General features: G+C 42.8%; 1 protein-coding gene across 1 annotated transcript in view; it reads left to right on the plus strand.

Annotated features, from left to right (window-relative positions):
• The window catches only part of LOC144689827 (calpain-2 catalytic subunit-like), an 82,706-nt gene that overhangs the window by 26,014 nt on the left and 37,119 nt on the right, over nucleotides 1-19,573 (plus strand). The window contains exons 4-8 of the mRNA XM_078557234.1: nucleotides 45-178; nucleotides 2,366-2,534; nucleotides 5,806-5,889; nucleotides 14,950-15,035; nucleotides 16,523-16,597. Coding sequence (XP_078413360.1) covers nucleotides 45-178; nucleotides 2,366-2,534; nucleotides 5,806-5,889; nucleotides 14,950-15,035; nucleotides 16,523-16,597 — 548 coding nt within the window. The remainder of the gene's footprint in view (nucleotides 1-44; nucleotides 179-2,365; nucleotides 2,535-5,805; nucleotides 5,890-14,949; nucleotides 15,036-16,522; nucleotides 16,598-19,573) is intronic.

Genomic DNA, 19,573 nt, shown 5'->3' on the forward strand with positions numbered 1-19,573 from the left:
GTAGTTCTATCCCAGTGTAATGATCTCTTCATGTTCTTGTTCAGTTCTGGCAGTACGGAGAGTGGGTGGATGTGGTGATTGATGACAGGTTGCCCACAAAGGATGATCAGCTGATGTTTGTGCACTCAGCATCTGGAAACGAGTTCTGGAGTGCTCTGTTGGAGAAAGCCTATTCAAAGTAAGTCAATCATGGCCATCATCCAGTTCTTTATGGCCAGTATAACTGGTTCTTTATCAATTAGTGCTTTCAGTCTTAACAAATCCACAAAGCACAATACTTTTTTACTAACTGTGTAAGTAAGTCCATCGTGGCCATCATCCAGTTCTTTATGGCCATTATCTGGTCCCTTATCAATTGGTGCTATTAGCCTTAACAAATCCACAAAGCACAATACCTTTTTACTAACTGTGTAAGTAAGTCCATCATGGCCATCATCCAGTTCTTTATGGCCAGTTGAGGAGTCATACGGATTGAAACGTTAACTGTGTTCCTCTCCGCAGATGCTGCCAGACCTGCTGAGTTTTTCCAGGTATTTTTATTTTTGTTTTGGATTTCCAGCATCCGCAGTTTTTTGCTTTTATTTTTGCTTTTATCTTTTATGGCCAGTATCTGGTTCTTTATCAATTAGTGCTTTCAGCCTTAACAAATCCACAAAGCACAATGCCTTTTTACTGCCTGTGTAACTCTCCTCTCCTGATAAGTGGGCAAATGAAGCCTGTGGCATGCTAATAGGCCAACACCAAGGGGAGAATTTTCTCCCTGTCGGGTGGGTGGTTTGGGAGGAGGCGTGGGTGGGCGTGGAGCCAATTGCCACCCACGATCGGCTGTGTGCCGCCATTTTGCGTGGGTGGGCCAATTAAGGCCCACCCAGCATGACGCAGACCCGGAAGCACTCAGCGCTACCCGTGCGGGCGGGGAGAGTCGGGGCCTGCGCTCTTTCGCGCATGTGCGTGAAAAAGCGCAGAAATCTCCCTGAGGCACGGAGCTGCCTCAGAGATTAAGTTAATTATAAAACATTGCAAACAAGAAAAAATAAAATTACTCAGACATGAGCTGGGACATGTTTGAATTTTCAGAAGACATTTTATTTAATTAATAAACACTTCATGAAACCCCATCCCGCCTGTGGATGAGGTTTCATGAAAATGCGAAGGCCGCCTGGGCTCTTCGCCTGCCCGCTAACCTGAAGGTTGGACGGGCAGTCCTGACAATCAGTTTAATTAGTTAATTAATGGCCTTAACAGGCCTTTGACAGTTTGGCGGGCGTGCAGCCACCCCCGATGTGCGCCCACTGAACTGAAGATTGGAATGACGCGCAATGACGTCGGGATGCACGCCTGACGTCACCGCGCTTCATTTTACACGTTGGCGTGCAGGGCCCGCCCCCGCACGCCAAACGGAAGATCTGGCCCAAGGGTTGGATTTTACAGGACGTCTGCAGGCGGACCCATAAAATAGTGTTGTGCCATCATCATCAACTGCTTCTCCCCACTGTCCCAGCAATGATTGAGTGGCAGGGTGGGTTGTATGCCAATAGCCCAATTAAGGCTGTTGAGTGGGCCTGCAATATTACAGAGAATATTACAAAGAAATGTTTTCATTATGATCAGAAACAAGAGAAGAAACTGAACTTGGAGTTAAGTCGTATGCCATGGTTATCCATCTCTGGACTTGATAGCTGAGGGAGGTTAATGCTGCGTGGAGGCTAGTGGGATTTGCAGAGGATGTTTTCTATTTTGTTGACATGAAGCTGGAGAAAATTTCTGCTTATATGAATTCTAATTGTTGGTTGGTAAGTTTGGGATCAATCACGGGTGCAGTGAGCTTGGGTGTCATAGCCATATGGAGCAAGAGAGTCATATATTCTGTCCCTGGTTTGTGCTGAATTAGCTCATCACAGGTAGGATAACGGTCAGGTTGGTAAAGTTGGTGTTCCTGAGAGGGAAAGGGAAAATCTTCCAAGGTTCCTGTGACTGATTGCTCTCTGACAGCACTAGTTAGGATGGGATTGACCATGAGCCCACCATGATAAAACAGACTGCTGAATATTGGAGTTGGCAATAACCATGCCTAGCCAGGGAAACAGGGTAACATTGACTTACCTGCCTTGGATCCATTGGGAGCTGACCATTTTGGATTTCCACCAGCTCAGTGGAGCAGATGGCAAGGATTCCCACTCAAAGCTAGGTGGACCTTTTTCTTTTTTCTTTTTCCTACACAATTGTTTGGCCCTGTGCCACATGATTTCCCTGCTGCTTCCCGCTGAATTCCATTTTCTTCAGTGGGAAACTGGTTTCGGATACAGGGCTAAACGGTGCCACTTAGTTTTCCAGTTGAACTAACTGTAATGTACCTGATTCCTAGGTTAAATGGATCATATGAAGCACTATCTGGAGGATCCACCACTGAAGGATTTGAAGATTTTACAGGAGGAATTTCGGAGTGGTACGATTTGGATAAAGCACCAAGCAACCTCTTTAAGATCCTCCGGAAGGCATTAAGAAGTGGCTCACTGCTCGGCTGCTCTATTAACGTGAGTCTCTGCCTAATCCAAAATATTATAAGAGCTCATCATTCTTAGGCACAAGGAATACTGGAAGAGCAATAGTGATAGGAGATTTGATAGGGGGATGGAGAGGTGTTTTTGCAGCTACGGACATGAATCCAAGATGGCATGTTGCCTTCCTGGTGCCAAGGTAGAGGATGTCACTGGCTTCAGAGTACCCTGAGACGGGGGGTGGGAAGGTGAACAGCCAGTGGCTGTGGTTCACCAGTGACATAGGCAGAAAGAGGGATGTGGTCCTGCAGTCAGAATTTAAAGAGTTAGGTAGGAAATTAGCAAGCAGGACCTCAAAAGTAGTAATCTCAGGATTACTCCTGGAGCCATGCACAAGTGAGTATAGAAATAGGATAAAGCAGATGAATATATGGCTGGAAAGATGGTGTAAGAGAGAGGACTTTAGATTCTTAAGACTTAGGGATCAGGTCGGCGGGGGTTGATGGGACCTGTACAGACCAGCCAGGTTGCACCTAAACAGAGCTGAGGCCAATTTCCTTGTGGGGCAATTTGCTAGTGCTATCGGGGAGGATTTAACTAACTTGGGCAGGAGAGTGGGAACCAGGAGGTAATACTAGAGAGGGATATCAAGATACAAAGAATATTGGGAGAAACAGAGAGCATTGGAGTATGAAATAGTAAGGTATTAAGTGGGTTCAGTGTAAAGGGAAGGCAATTAAGTTTAGGGTAGCAGTTCACATGTGAATATGCAGAGTGTGGTAAATAAGATTAGCAAATTGTAGGCATAGAGTTTGTGGAAATATGATGTTGTGGTGATAACAGAGATCTGGCTCAAAGGAGAGCAGGACTGGCTATTAAATATTCCTGGATACCAGGGGCAGGATCTTCCAGTCAGCGAGCGGGGGTGGGGCCCGCTCGCCAATGCATAAAATGACGCGGGATGACGTCGGGCGGAACTCCCAACTTCACCCCGCATCATTTCCATTTTCAGGTTGGCAGGGGCGCAGCCAAGTCAGCTGCGCGCCCACCGACCTGTCAACAGCCTATTGAGGCCATTGAGACACTAATTAAAATCATTAAGGTTGATGGGCAGGCTGGGAGCCCTGGCGAACTTCAGAAAAAGCATGAAACCTCATCCAAGGGCAGGATGAGGTTTCATGTGGGTATTTAAATTTTCAATAAAGGTTTCAGTTAAAGTTATGGACATGTCCCAACTCATGTGACAGTGTCACATGAGGGACATGTCAGGGAAATTTTCCTATCATTTGTATTGCAAATTTTAATTCGGAGCCGAACTCCCTAAGTGTCAAACATTCTGATTCTGAAGTTTTGCTTACTATAATGAGGCTCCATAAATAGGCTTTGGATGCACTTAGCAAGTGCTAATTGGGAGATCTAGGTCATCTAGAAACAGGCCCATTTTGCACTTGTTAATATTGAAGTTCAAGCAGGTCTGTAATATGTAAAACAAAAATAAAAATACCTGGAAAAACTCAGCAGGTCTGACAGCATCTGCGGAGAGGAACACAGTTAACGTTTCGAGTCCGTATGACTCTTCAACAGAATATGTAAAGATAAGTTGTTGCCCTGTAACTGGGGATGAAATCAGAACATTGGCAACAAGACTAAAACAGCTGCATATGTGAAGTTGCTTGAAAGCTATAGTCACCGCTTTACAATTCTGGCAGTGAAACTCCCCCAGTGATCATCAGAAAATCTATAGTAGCAAAGTAGAAATTGTCACTTGCTTGAGAAGAAATGGTAGTTTCCAGTATCTGGCCCTACTGCCATGGGACACTTAACGTTTGTTGCTAGGGGAACATTTCCTCCAAAGGCCCCTTGGAAATCTACCTCACTGCATGGGTCTGAGTCATTCTGGAGTTATCAATATCACCTTATCTGTAATGCAACGCTGTCTCCATTAGCTGTGTTGGGATAAAAGCAACAAACAAATTATGATAAGACTTGAACTTTGAGAGGGATTTTCCGGTCCTGTCAGTGGCGAAGCCTGCCACTGGCGGAACCGGAAAATCCCAGCCTTGGTTAGCGTTCTAGAATTCATCAGAATTCTAACGCTTCCTGCATGTTTGGGCCATAGTAAATAGAATAATATCATATAGGGGGCAATCGTGCTCAAATGTAACAGAACCAGTCCAATTTTCTGTTGATTATGCGAAATGCACAGGTAATGGGGTGGGTTCTGTTACATGTATACAGTCCTGCCTGAACAGTTTGTCTCTACATGCTATGCCCAACGGACATCCAAGGGCAGTGAGAAAATCTGTCTCACTCTGCACTCATCCTGTCTGGTCCCAAAAATTTAAGGATTCTCAACCATCCACTCCCTCAAATATTACATTAAAATGTTCTCACTGTCTGCCTCCATAGGAAGACATCCTTTTTTTCACCCTGTGCAAATGATACATTCATTTACTTTTATGGACATGAGTAAACAACCTTCACACTTCAACAGCGAAGTTCTTCCGCTTGGTGTATGATCTGATGTATTGTAGATAGAATGGGAATCATAGGGTAGGGTTGACTTCATTTCCTGTTAGGGCAGATCAGGTGCCCTTTATTTTCTTTCCATTCAGTGAATGCCAGGTGGATCCTATAAAGTTTGTGCAGTCTGTCCTAATGTAAAGGCGTAAATCCAGCCTGGTGAATGGGTAATTTAGGCTACAAATGTGAGATTCAAGAAAAATCTACATATTTAGGCCATTGCAGCTATAATTCAGTTAAGAGGAATTAAGAATTTTAATTTCAGTTTATTAATATCTTTGCCCTTAATTCGGGGACGTGACCATATTTGTGTCTTTTAAATTGTTGGTACCTGGGTAACCTACAAACCTTTAGTGCAAACCTCCAAATGTACTGAACCACATGCTTTTTGTTCCCTTCTTCTTCACTTTTTTTATTGCACCGTCTCCTATCTAATTATTTTCTAGGACCCCAAGACTGGAATTCCTTGCTTCCTTCATTCTTACCTTCTTCTTATAATCTACAAGCCTTTGAAGTTCTGCTTTAGCATCAGATAATAACTACTTTATGATTTACCTCACCTTCTCCTACACTCCACTTGGTAACGTAATATCATATGGACCTTGGCTGTTCACGGTTTCTCAAATACAAAATCCTGTAATGAATATAATTTCATGCTGCGATTAAAAATATAAAATAGCATCATAAATTATGTATTGAGATGACTGATAAAACAATTATATCAATGGCCTGTAGGATAATGTGAATGTTGACCATTTAACTGATGTTTTTTTTCATGCATTAGATCACAAGTTCAGCAGAGACTGAGGCAATTACTTCACAGAAGTTGGTCAAAGGTCATGCTTACTCTATTACTGGAGCAGAAATAGTAAGTGTAAAACAATGTTTTTAATACTCCATTTTAAAAAATTTTTCTGAAACATGTCGTGTTCTCTGAAAGGGTGAAGCATTGTTCCTGTGAGGTCTGCCAAAATAATATTAAATGAATTCCACACACTCTTCCTTTCTTAAAGATTGTGAGTCATACTGACAGAGAAAAGGTGGTTGCACAGTTACATTAAGCTTTTGATACCCAATCCATTCCCTCAAACAGTCATCCACTTCTGCGCTTTTAAAGTTCAGTTGTCTGATATTTGGTCCTCCCTTTGCCACTGACAGCAGAGTTATGCGATACATCTGCTCAAATACTCCCTCATCTCCACCTATCAGCCTCCTGTTCCCAGTAAAACTCTTACTGTCTCCCACCCTGGTCACTCCATCTGCTATGAATCCTCAAGTACAAATGGCACAGACTTGAACATATCTGACACACAACTGATTCAGCCATTCATTGCCATATCTGGCTGGGCCATACCACATTCATCCTGAAATGACTTATTTTCTCTGCTCCAACCATCTTCTTAAACTCCTTTTCTCTCTACCCTAATCTCCAACAACAAATATGAAGAACTCCTGGGCTTCATCTGTTCAGTTGTCTCTGCCACATCAGCCTATTTGCCTTATCCACAGAGTCAAACTTTCCACATGGTTTCCCTTTGCTCTAGCCCCGAATCTTCAATCCTGATTGAGATTAGCTAATTCAATATAGACCAAGGAACAACCCTGGTGATTCATTTAATAATAATATAAAAGGGAAAATGGTGGAAAAACTCAGCAGGTCTAGCAGCATCTGTGGAGAGAGAAACGGAGTTAACGTTTCGAGTCCATATGACTCTTCAGAACTAAAGAGAAGTAGATATATGATGGATATTATACTGTTTAGGAGGGGTGGAGCAGTTGAAACGAGATAGAAGGTCAGGGATAGGTGAGGGCATAAGTGTTTATGGCTTTACGTATTTGAACTGTGACCTTTAACGACCTGCATACTGGCACACGGAAGTCCCTCTATGTCATTATTCCAATTAAATTGTTGCCTTTTAAGGTAATTCCTCCTATTTTCACTTGCAAAATATATTTCTTCACATTTCTTTCTGAATGCAGCTCCGAAAAGAAATAAGAATGAGAATCTTAAATGATACTTACCAATGGGCATCGAGGTCAACTATAGACCTGGTTAAGACCAATTAACTCAGCACAGACCAGGATTTAAATCTGGGACTTTCCTGGTCTTTAGAACTCATTTATTCTACATTGGGCAGATCTATACTCATTAAGTCACATCACACCACTTTGAATGGCACTATTTTGCTATGATATATTTCTAAAGGTATAATCTTAATTAAAGCCCAACTAAGAATCACCATCAAAATAAGAAGATTATTCTGTATCACTTATATATGTTTGCGGAGATAGTCTTTTCAACCTTCAACTTTAAAACAACTTCTCTGAGCCATTTCCTATGCCCTCAAAAAGCCATTAATTTCACACATAAGCAGATATGTCAGCCACCTCCTCTCAAAGTCAACAGTCAGCATGTTCAAATAACACATCAGCAATCACAACTGCAGGTCCGATCAAATAATCCTTGCTGCATCATGCGCTGCCTACTTATAACATGCAAGTGCAACTACAAGTTGCATTTATATAGTGCCTTTAAGGTAGTAAACATCTCAAGACACTTCATAGGAGAGTTATCCAACAAAATTGAAATTAGGGCAGGTGAGGTAGGTTTTAAAAAGTATCTTAAGCAAAAAGAGATAAAGAAGTGGAGAAATTTAGGAAGGAATTCCAGAGCTTAAGGCCAACACAGCTGACCACATGCGCCATTGGTGAAGTGATTAAATTCAGGGATGCACAAGAGGCCATAAGAGGAGTGCAGAGATCTCTGAAAGATGCAGGGGGGTGGGGGGAATGTATCAGGCATAATGTCATCAGTCATCTTGTCATCAAAGCAGTCTTGATGGGCCAGGTAGACTTTTCCTGCCCATCATCTGTGTATGTTCAAATTCAGAGATATCAACAATCGAGAATATTCAATAAATGCTAAAACAGGGAGTTCATGGTCTCCTGTTTTCCATGAAATGGGTGAGAAGCCATTTCACTCAGTTGTGAGTGGCCTTTCATCATAACAGCTTTGCTGCATAACAGCAGTGACCCATTGTAGTATGTTGCAAGATCTGAGCATTTTGTTATATTACTCTCCCGGCTTCCTTCTCTGTTGGGGAGGTGTAAATAAAGCTAGTTCAATAACAGCTGCCTGCATCCGAGCATGTGTCAACCTTACTCAATGCAATACACAAAAGAAAGATGATGACAAGGCTGGGATGGAATTCTTTTTTACATGTCATTTGAGAAATTAAGGACTAAAGAATACTGTCACATTTTTTGGTACTTCTAAAGTTGATTTTGAGGAAATTTGAACAATTTGGAAGATTGCTCTGTGTCCACGTTGTATTCAGGTACACTGAGTCAGCACAGCATGTAATTGAAAAAGTGGCAATGAAGGCATATTTAGGGAAAATGGGGGAATTCAACCCTAACAGAGAGGACTAGTGTAATTACAAGTGAAGGTTACACATTTAACTGAAAGTGAATAAAATAGAAGATAAAGATAAGGTGCAAGTTTTCCTCACCATAACAGGGCCAGATGCTTTTGACAACAGCATTGTCCTTGAGACCCCAGTACTATGGACTATTCTGAAATTAATGAGATTCTGGATTCATATTACAGCACAATTGCACTGAAAGTTGCATTCCACGAAAGAAGGCAGTTGCCAAGTGAGTCTGTTACAGATTACATTCTCTAATTAAAGGAACTTTCTCTTCACTGTGGGTATGGCATGAACTTAGAAAGTGACTTTAGAGACACGTTCATAGGAGGACTAAAGTACAATAAAATCCAGGCCAAGCTTTTGAGCAAAGGCAATGAGCTGACATGGAAGAAGGCCACAGCCTCAGAAATGGTAGTAAAAGATAGTTACAAATTGCAAGGGAATCCTTTTCCTAAGAGGCAGGGGAGTAATGTCTTCAAAGACAAGAAGCTCTAAGTCACCTTTCCTTATGCAAAGCGGATGTGAAACTGACTAGTCATTCCAATACAGTATTCTAGTGTTAGGTGAAGTCAGCGTTAGAGTGGAATATGATTATGCATTCTATTAATTGCCATTGGTAGTAGTAGAGGGGGACAAAGTCTCTCTGAGGGGGAGGAATTGGCTGAAGAAAATACAGTTAAACAGGACTGAGTTTACAGTAGGGATCAGTAAGCATACATCTGACATTGAGGAAATTCTAAGAGAGCACAACGTGGTCTTTCAGCAAGTAGCACCAAATGATAAAATTAGGCATTACAAGGCTGAAGTCAAGATAAAGGACAATGTACAGCTGACATTTTGCAAGGCTAAGCCAGTGCCTTATGCACAGTTAAAAGAAGCAAAGGGCTGAATAGATTTGAAAGAGCAGGGTCAATAAAGGTGGTGAAGAGCAGTAAATGAGTCACACCCATTGTGGTCATCCAAAAAGCAAATCTGTCCATTCAGATTTGTAGAGATTAGAAAGAAACAGTAAATAAGGTGATCAAGAATAATGCTTATCCACTGCCTACCAGTGAAAATTTATTTTCTAATTTAGCCAATGGAGATGTGTTCAATAAGATAGAAATGCAAACATTGTATCCGTATTTCCCATGAAGACTGATTCATTTCTAGCCACAGAGTCATTGTGAATTACTTTACATACATAAATGACAGGCCAGTGTCTGCCAGAGAAATTAGTGAAGAAACTCGAGAGATGTGCTGCTCAGTAAAGTGCTCAATTATGTCATGAGTGGCTGATTTAAAGAGTGCGATGTATGAGAAATTGCAGGAGTATTGCACACATAGAAATGAACCAAGTGTAGGTCAAGGCTGTCTCCCATGGGGTTTAAGAGTCATTATTTCATCAAGCTTTAGAGAGAAATTGTTACAGGAACTTCATCAAGAGCACACAGGGATAGTCCATATGAAAGCAGTAGCAAGAAGCTATTTTTCATATTCATTGATGAGATATTGATATTGAAGATATTAAAGAGTTGGTGAAAAGTTGTGAAGGTATGCTGGCAGTAATTATCAGTGGCGCTTACACTTTAACAATCCAGTGAGTGCTTCTTTAAAAGAGACTCTCCTGCCATGTTCGGCCCAAGCGACTTCAACACAGCAATCAATACTAATCTTGTCATATAGCCTCAATCCAGCACATTAATCTTTTATTAATAAAGTAGCTTTAAATATTAATTGCATGCTGCATGATATAAACAGTAAGGTATTCCAGCTCTGCAACCATATGCCCTTTCTGGTGATCACGTTACTGACCAGTGGATACAGTCCGCTCAAAGAATTCTCTTCTTAAAAAAGAGCAAGTTCATCACCTATTTTACTGTGCAAAACAGAACCATCATTAATGCAGCTGAAACTTATACAATTTCTCTGCATACTTATCTCTGCAACTGTTGAAGTAGGACAAAAATACTCATTCCAAATCCTAATAAGTTAGTAACAGTCTGAATTAAGCACAAAAGCTATTTTATTGATGCTACCCATAAAATATTGTTTTGTTTTTGCAAATTATTTCAAATGCTGCATGTATTGTTCATCAAGGTGCAAGGTGTCAGAATCTGATTTTGTACAAAGTATGGGTTAGGAGGTTTGACCTCAGCATCTTTAGGTACTGGAGGCACAATTACTTCAGCACCCTGAGGCCAAGAAGCAACATAACAGGCCCAGTTGTGTTGTTCCTACAGGTCAGGCTGCACCCAGGCTCTCAGATGGCAACCAGAAAGAGAGCTCTCGATATCAATGAAACCAAGAAAATAAGGAACTGGAAGGGTAGGGGTAGATAGAGAAAAGAGAGCGTGTGAGAAGGAGAATGAGAACATAAAAAAGTAAAAAAAGAAAGAATGAGAGAGTGAGATAAGAAAGTGAGAGAAAGAACATGAATGAGTAAGAAAAATGAAAGGGTGCAAGAGCGTGAAAGGTACCAAAATATATAACTTCTAGTGTAAACCATATCTGGATTATTGACTCCCACAGGGTCAGATACTGAACACTTACTTGCATGTTGTGGAGGACTGAGGAAATGAGCAGAGCCAGATATTTCACTGATCAACTTTCTAAACAAGGTTTTTGATGAAGAGTCATACGGACTCGAAACGTTAACTGTGCTCCTCTCCGCAGATGCTGTCAGACCTGCTGAGTTTTTCCAGCTATTTTTGTTATTTTTAAAAACTTAGCACTTTGATTAAATAACACATTAGCATGTGTAAAACTGACATGGAAGTTTCCCAATCCAGGTGTCATTAACATGCAGCAATGTCATATCCTACATGACGGTGACATCCATACTTTAAGCTCGGATGCAGAAATCTATCTGGTAACACAAAACATATATCTCTAATACTCCTGCTAAAGTTAAAACTCTGCTCTGCAACATTAGACATTTGCTCTGAATTTAGTCCAGAGGCAAATTTACCACCTTGTTCATAACGAATCTCTAATTCAAAAGAAAGACTTGCATTTATATGGCACCATTGCAACCTCAGGGTATCCCAAAGCATTTTAAAACAACTTGCATGTATACAGCACTTTCAATAAGGCAAAATGTCCCACAGTGCTTCACAAGAGAGTCATGAATCAAAATTTGATACCGAGCCACAACAGGATATATCAGCAGAGGTGATCAAAAGCTTGATCAAAGAGGTAGGTTTTAAGGGGCATCTTAAAGAAAGAGAGAGAGGTAGTGAGAAAGAGGTTTGGGGAGGGAATTCCAGAGCTTGGAATCTAAGCAGCTTAAGGCACCATCGCAATAGGCCCTGACAACAGCCTAGCTTTGGTACTGAAGACCTGTGCTCAACAACTAGCCATGTCTCTAGCCAAGCTGTTCCAGTGCAGCTGCAACACCAACAACCACCTGACATGGAATGTCTTGTCCACAAATATCAGGACAACTCCAATCGATCAATTACCGTCCCATCAGTCTATTTTCGTTCATCAGCAAAGCGATGGAAGATGACATTGACAGTGCCATCAAGCGGCACTTACTCAGCAATAACCTGCTCATCAATGATCAGCTTAGGTCACACCTGGGCCACTCGGCTCCAGACCTCATTACAGTCTTCTTCAAAACATGGACAAAATAGCTCAATTCCAGATGTGAGAGAAGAGCGACTGCCCTTGAATCAGGGCTGCATTTGATTGAGTGTGACAAAAAGAAATCCTAGCAAAACTGAAGTCAATGAGAATCAATGGGAGAATTTGCCCGGAACATTGCAGCAGGCCAAGGACAAACAGGTGGCATGAGAGCAGAATGGTGTGTTGAAATGGCAAGTGACAGGAAGGTCTGGGTCATGCTTGCGAACTGAGCGAAGGTGTTCTGCAAAGTGGTTATCCAGTCTGCGTTTAGTCTCCCCAATGTAGAGGAGATCACATTGAGAGCAGCGAATACAGTGGTGTCTCATTTACCCAATGAGTCTATTCTATTTTATTTTTATAAGGATCTGGGCCATAATCTAATAAAATAAAGTCTGCTAATAGCAAACTCTAGAGAAAGTGCTCATGGTGATCACTGTAGTGCCCTGTTTGCACTTAACAAGTAATTGAGATTCTTTAGCGTGGAACTGTGCCCAGGAAGAGATCAGATGGGAACATAACTAAAAAGAGGCTTAGAACTCACTGGTAGAGGACCTTTAGTGTAAGGCCCATGCTCTCGTACACCTCGGTGAAGGTGTTTACAATGGCTTGGAGCTCGGCCTCAGAGTGTGTGCAGACGCAAGCATCGTCTGCATACTGTAGTTCAATGACAGAGGATGGGACGGCCTTAGATCTGGCCTGCAGGTGGCGGAGGTTGAACAGGTTCCCGCTTGTTCTCTAGTTTAGCACCGCTCCAACTGGGAGCTTGCTTGAGGGTGAGGTGGAGCATTGAGGCAAGGAAGATCAAGTAGAGCTTTGGTGCTTGACACTGGTCTGAACTTGGATTCAGTCTGTGGTGGATCCGTTGGTCAGGGTCACGGCTTGCATGTCATCGTGGAGCAGGCAGAGGATGGTGACAAACTTTTGGGAGCAGCCGAAATGGAAGAGGATGCTCCATAATCCTTCGCAGTTGACAGTATCGAAGGCGTTTCTCAAAAAAGGCCACGTACAAGGGTTGGTGCTGTTCCCTGTATTTCTTTTGCCGTTGCCGTGCGGTGAAGATGATGGTCCGTTGTGCCACTTAATGGGCAGAATCTGCATTGTGACTCTGGGATGAGCTCTTCAGCTGCCGGGAGAAAGTGATTGAGGAGGATTCTTGCGATGATCTTCCCTGTGACCTGGATAACATGGATCATTTTACATACCTTGGAATCCTATTGACGACGAGGTTCAAACCGCCTTCAGTGTGCCAGCGCAGCCTTTAGCCGCCTGAGGGAGAGAGTGTTTGAAGACCAAGATCACAAACCCGGCACCAAGCTCATGGCCTACAGAGCAGTAGTGATACCTGCCCTCCTATATGTCTCAGTGACGTGGACTATATACAGCAGGCACCTCAAAACCCTGGAGAAGTACCACCAGTGCTGTCTCTGCAAGATCCTGCAAATCCATTGACAAGATAGGTGCACCAATGTCAGTGTTCTCGCTCAGGCCAACATCCCCTGTCTCATTGCCAAAGACTAGCTGAAGCCAAGCGTCGACCAGTTAAAGGAGCGCCTGGCAACCCGGGTACCCCCCCCCCACCCCACCCCCACCCCCCACCTCCAAAGTTCCCCCTACCACCGTCTGCCCTGCCTGTGACAGAGATTGTAGGTCGCACATTGGACTCCTCAGTCACCTGAGAACACATGTTTAGCGTGGAATCAAGTCACCCTTGACCCCGAGGGACTGCCTAAGAAGAAGGGAACTCACTAAACTGATCAGGAGGAGGATGGTGGGGACAGGGTTCTCAGACAGGTATTGAGTGGAGGCTGTGCTGGATTGCAGTTTACATTTAATGCTAATCTTTCATTCTCAAAACTGAAATTATTTTCTTTTTGCCAGCCGGCCAAGTTTTTCCTCACTCTTAACAGTATCACCACTTCACATTCCTAAGAAGGCGGTTGCCTACCAGGTCTCAGTGGGGCACTTACATCCTTCAGGAAGTTAGCTGAACTGTGCTTGTTATTTGTTGACCTTGATCTGTTTCATTCCTGTGATGGGCTCATGCCTGGCGCAATCTCTGAACACTAAAAGGTATGCAAAAATGAGCCATTGACCTATTTCTTAGCTAATATCACCACCGTTAACACCCCTTTGTCCTTTTGTTTATGACATCTTTGGCAATCTCTTCTTTGCCTCCACCTCTCACTGGCCCTCTGTCCAGCTCTACCTGTCCCACCCCCCTCAACCAGCTTATATTTCACCACATTTCTATATTTCCTCAGTTCTGATGAAGAGTCATACGGACCCGAAACGTTAACTGTATTCCTCTCCGCAGATGCTGTCAGACCTGCAGAGTTTTTCCAGCCATTTTTATTTTTGTTTCAGATTTCCAGCATCCGCAGTATTTTGCTTTTATATATAAAGGCAGGTTGTTTGTTTCCTGTTAGCTGAATAAAACTTTACTCTCGTTCAAAACTAAATGGAACAACATTAAGCCGAGTGCTACTTAGTGCAGTAGCCTAAAACTTTTATTTTGGTTTTGTCAATGTTTGTATGTATATGGATGTATATTTAGTTGAAAATTGTAATAAAACTTTGGCATACTGTAACTTGAAAACTAGATTTTCTACTTGGGATGCCAGCCAAATCCTTTTGTAGTTAGTGACATGTTCATAAGTGTGGTCACATCACCAATGATTTGGGTAAAAATCATCTTGCATTAGAGACTATAGGAAAAATAAACTAGCATCCCAGGAAGAGGAATGTCCCATTTTAAAACCCTGAAGTAATTCTTGCTTTATTTCTGCTGGTGGGTATTACACATCCGGCACTGAATATTCATTTCTGAGGCCACAGGTAAAATAGAAACATCATGGTAATGTAGTTTTCTTGTATTTTAACCCTTACAGGTGAATTATCAAGGTAATGAGGAGAAACTGATCCGGATCCGGAACCCTTGGGGTCAAGTGGAGTGGACTGGAAGCTGGTGTGACAAGTAGGTAGTTCTGGGTGTACAAGAATAGCATTTCTGTTGCATTAGTTATCAAACATGTTTATGATCTTGTTGGAAATTATCACAATGAATTTGTCCTTCAGAATTCTGCACTTCCATGTAACAGTTTCTGGGTGACAAGGCATGACCCTTGCTCCCATAGCATAAACATTCTTAACATAGACATTAAACATTCGCTCTCTCCACCACCATCACACAGTGGCAGAAATGTGTACAATCTACAAGATGCACCATAGTAACATGTCTAGGCTCCTTCAACAGCATCTTCAAAGCCTGCAACCTCTACCACCTAGAAGAACAAGAGCTGCAGGTGCATGCGCCCCACCCCCCCCACCCCCAGCCCAAGGCGCACAGCATCTTGACTTGGAACTATATTGCCGTTCCTTCACTGTCGCTGGGCCAAAATCCTGGAACTCCCTAGCAGCATTATGGGTGTACCTACACCACATGGGTGCAGCGGTTCAAAAAGGCAGCTCATCACCACCTTCTCAAGGGCAGTTAGGGATTGGCAATAAATGACGCCCACATTCCATTAACAAATTTTAAAAAAATACATTGAACCACTACAAGTTATTCAACAGCAGCAGAAAACTACTACAAGGCATATGCCTTTATCGGAGCAGCAATCAAGAGGTCCATCAATCTCTTGAAGTCAATGTTATTGCTTTAACAGGTCAGGAGGGGCGTGGTTCAGAGTGCTACAGCACCTGTGTGCCACATAGTTGTGTCCCTGCTCTGCCCTTCACAACTTCATACTCCAAAAAAAAAAGCCAATCTTGAGGCAGCCCTAGCTGCATTAGAGACAGAAGTACTTGGAGGAGAATATCAGAATGGCCATCACTCAAAGAACTTCCTCCCCCATCTTCAAACAAAAAAAATAATTTCATTTGAGCATCCTAGAACATCAATATATATCAAATCTCTGTCCCTGCATGATTATGCCATAAATAAACACCTTGCACCTTGATTGAATGTTAACATGAAATAGTTGCATCATTTCCTGTATGAATATCACCTCCTTGAATAACAAAGCACAGCAAACACGTGTTACTCTTTAATACAATAAACTCCAAAAGTGAACAGGTGTCAGTCTATTCTTCCCTCCCTCAGAGCTTCCCCCTGGGTGATTAAACTTGGTTTCCTATCTCTCAGATGCAAAATGAAGGCTGGACTGACTAGAGAAATTGGGGCTTTGATCTAACACATGAACAAAAAAAAATCTTTCAACCACTTTTGAAACTCTACTAATGTCGTTCAATCAAACAAAAACCCTAGATCCAGCCCTTCAAAGCAAATAAGTAAATTATATATAGGAATCCCAGATCCATTGTGTTGTTCCCAAGTTGTTTAAGGCATCAAGCACACTGCCAAAGCAGATTGGACAAATAATAGAGCTCGGTGTAATGAAAGCTGATGTTTATATTCACATCCGCTCCTATTAATTGTAGAAAATGTTCATCTCATTCCAGTGGAGCTGAGTGGGATGGCATCCCTAATGAAGAACGAGAGAAGCTGTGTAACGAATCAGACGATGGAGAATTTTGGTAAAGTAAATTCAGTCCACAGACCTTTTACTTATGGGTTTTATGACCAGTTTACAATTTCCAACCACCTGGTGGTAATACTGGTACAAGCAGGAAACTAGGTAGTTGGAAATTTTAAAAAAGGCAGAAAACATTAAGAGACACTCAGGCCAGGCAGTATTGGTGGAGATAGGAAAAAGGTTGTTTCAGATCTATAACCCCTTTGTCAGAATTGGAAGATGTTACAGTTGAACACCTTATGAGGAAAATAGCAAGAGGAAAGGGCTTGGGGACAGTGGTGGTGCAGTGGCAAAACATCATGACCACATACAAAAATGAAGGGAGAGATTGTTACTGCTCTAGTTCTCCTCCATATTTTATTAAAATAGAGCATATATGTCTGATTAAACCCACACTGCAACACACTAGCAATATCCTGCTTTCATTTGGTCCTTTTTAAATGCAGGAAAAAAAACAATACACGGGACTGTAATTGATGCTGGGCCACAGGAAGAGATATTAAGAGAGGTAATAAAATGTTTCCTGGGTGGGTTGTAAGCAGGGTCTTAAAGGGGAAGCAAGAGATATGGAGAAGCAGAGGGCTTTAGGAGGGGAATTAGGTGGCTGAAGGCACAGCCAGAATACAGAAGCCAGGGGAGAAGGAATGCACAAGAGACCAGATTCAAAAGACAATGGAAGTTTTTGGGGACCAGCAAGGGTCCGGGGTGGGGGAACGTTATAGAGCTGTTGTCTTAGGCAGTCACTTGGGATCAAAGATGACTTGCTTCCACTCTGGTTCAATGGCTGGTAAGTCCAACATGCAATCTGCAGACTTTGCTACATGTGGGGCAGGTGGCACTTGAAGGGTTGGGTAGATGGGTTGTTTGGAGGTTTGGCCACTTCCTCCGACGACTTGGCTTCATCACTGTGCCCTCCCACCGAAGTCTGTCAATGTGCTTGGTGCTCTCTCGAACGAGTCTTCTCCATTTTGTTCACAAGCCAGGGTCACCCATGAGTCAACGGGGATGTTTGACCTCTTCAGGAATGCTTTGAGAATATCTCTTGGTGTTTCCACTGTGTCCCTGGGAGTCTCCTGCCGCAACCGAGCTCCAAGTAGAGCAGTTGCTTCAGGAGTCTGGTGTCAGGCATACAAATGGCATGTCCCACCCAATGGAGCTGGTTTTGAGTGATTGGCAGCTCAATGATGGGCATGTTGACCTTGGAGAGGATGTTGCTGTTGGACTGTCTTTCTGCCACTGGATTTGGAGGATCTTGCAAAGGCACCACTGATGGTACTTTTCCAGCGCTTTGAGGTGCCTACTGTAGGTTGACCAAGACTCTGAAACATATAGGAGTGTGGTATGAGGTTATAGATATGGTTCAGCAAAGCCTCATATCAGCAAAGGATAAGAATTTTAAATTTGAGGCACTGGTGGACTAAAAGCTAATCTAGTTCAGCAAGAATTGGAGTGACTGGCAACTTTAGTGCAAGTTTTGATACTGGCAGCGTAGTTTTGGATGAACTGAAATCTACAAAGGTAGGAGGCTAATGAGGTACAGCGAGATCATAGGATGAAAAGAGAGAATGCAGTATTGTCGCACAGAATGTCATTGATTTTCATTAGGGCCGTTTTAGTACTGATTAGTGAGATCTAAATGGAGAATTGCAGAAGAGATGTGAACAGATTTTGCAGATGACAACATGTGCAAGACCTTCACAGAAAAAAGGAAGGTTGGAGACACCAGGTTTCATGGGCAGAGGGAGTGAGAGTGGAACTTCTGATGGGGAGGTGATGGAGGTTTTGAAATGGAGGGGGGGCATTGCCAAAGGATCATTTTAAATGTCATCTAGCCTGAGGGCCTGAAAGGGAGGTTGCGTGGTCTGCTTTTTCCTGGGAATGTGGTCAGGCAAGTAGAATGTGGGTCTCCTAGATGAGATGAGCTTGGAGACAGCATATGAGGGAAGGTAAGCGAGAAGCTAGAGGGAAATGTAGCTTCAGGGAGATTTGGGAGTCAGTTTTTTTTAAAATTCATTCATGGGATGCAGGCGTCGCTGGCTAGGCCAGCATTTATTTCCCATCCCTAGTTGCCCTTGAGAAAGTAAGGCGCTGCCTCTAACTGCTGCAGTCCATGTAGTATTGGTGCACCCACAGTGCTGTTAGGAAAGGAGTTCCAGGACTTTGACCCAGCAACAATGAAGGAATAGCAATATCATTTCAAGTCAGGTTGGTGTGTGGTTTGGAGGGGAATGTGCAGGTGGTGATGCTCATGCACCTGCAGCTTTTGTCCTTCTAAATGGTAGCGGTCGTGGGTTTGAAAGTTGCTGTCTAAGGAGCCTTGGTGAGTTGCTGCAGTGCATCTTGTAGATGGTACACACTGCTGCCACTGTGCATTGGTGGCAGAGGGAGTGAATGTTTATTGTGGATGGGGTACCAATCAAGCGGGCTGCTTTGTCCTAGATGGTGTCCAGCTTCTTGAGTGTTGTTGGAGCTGTAGTCATCCAGGCAAGTGGAGAGTATTCCATCACGCTCCTGACTTGCTCCTTGTAGATGGTGGACAAGCTTTGGGGGGGTCAGGAGGTAAGATGCATGTTTCAGAATTGGTCACCTTACTGGTGGAAAAGGTGAAGGGGGGAATGCAACAAAGGCACAGATGCACTGAATCTTGGTTACAAAGAAGTCTGTGAACTCTTTGCAGTTGTTGTTAGAGGTGAGGATGGATGGTGTAGAGTAGAGTGTTTCAGGAAATGGTTGGTAGTGACAGGTAACAAGTGAGAACATTGGGCATCTGCAAAGTGTAATCGTCCAAAGTTCTCTCGATTCAGGAACCTTTTAATTTAGATTGGAAAATTGTGCATGTCCCTCAAGCTAATTGAGAAAGGTGAGAGAGGGAAACCAGGGAATTGCAGGAACCTGGAAATTACTGATCAGTTAGCCTAACACCTGTTTTTGGGGAAATTTCTAGAGTCTATAATTAATGATAGTGATTGAACACCTT

The sequence above is a fragment of the Cetorhinus maximus genome, chromosome 14 (assembly GCF_964194155.1).
Source record: "Cetorhinus maximus chromosome 14, sCetMax3.hap1.1, whole genome shotgun sequence".
Lineage (NCBI taxonomy): Eukaryota > Metazoa > Chordata > Chondrichthyes > Lamniformes > Cetorhinidae > Cetorhinus > Cetorhinus maximus.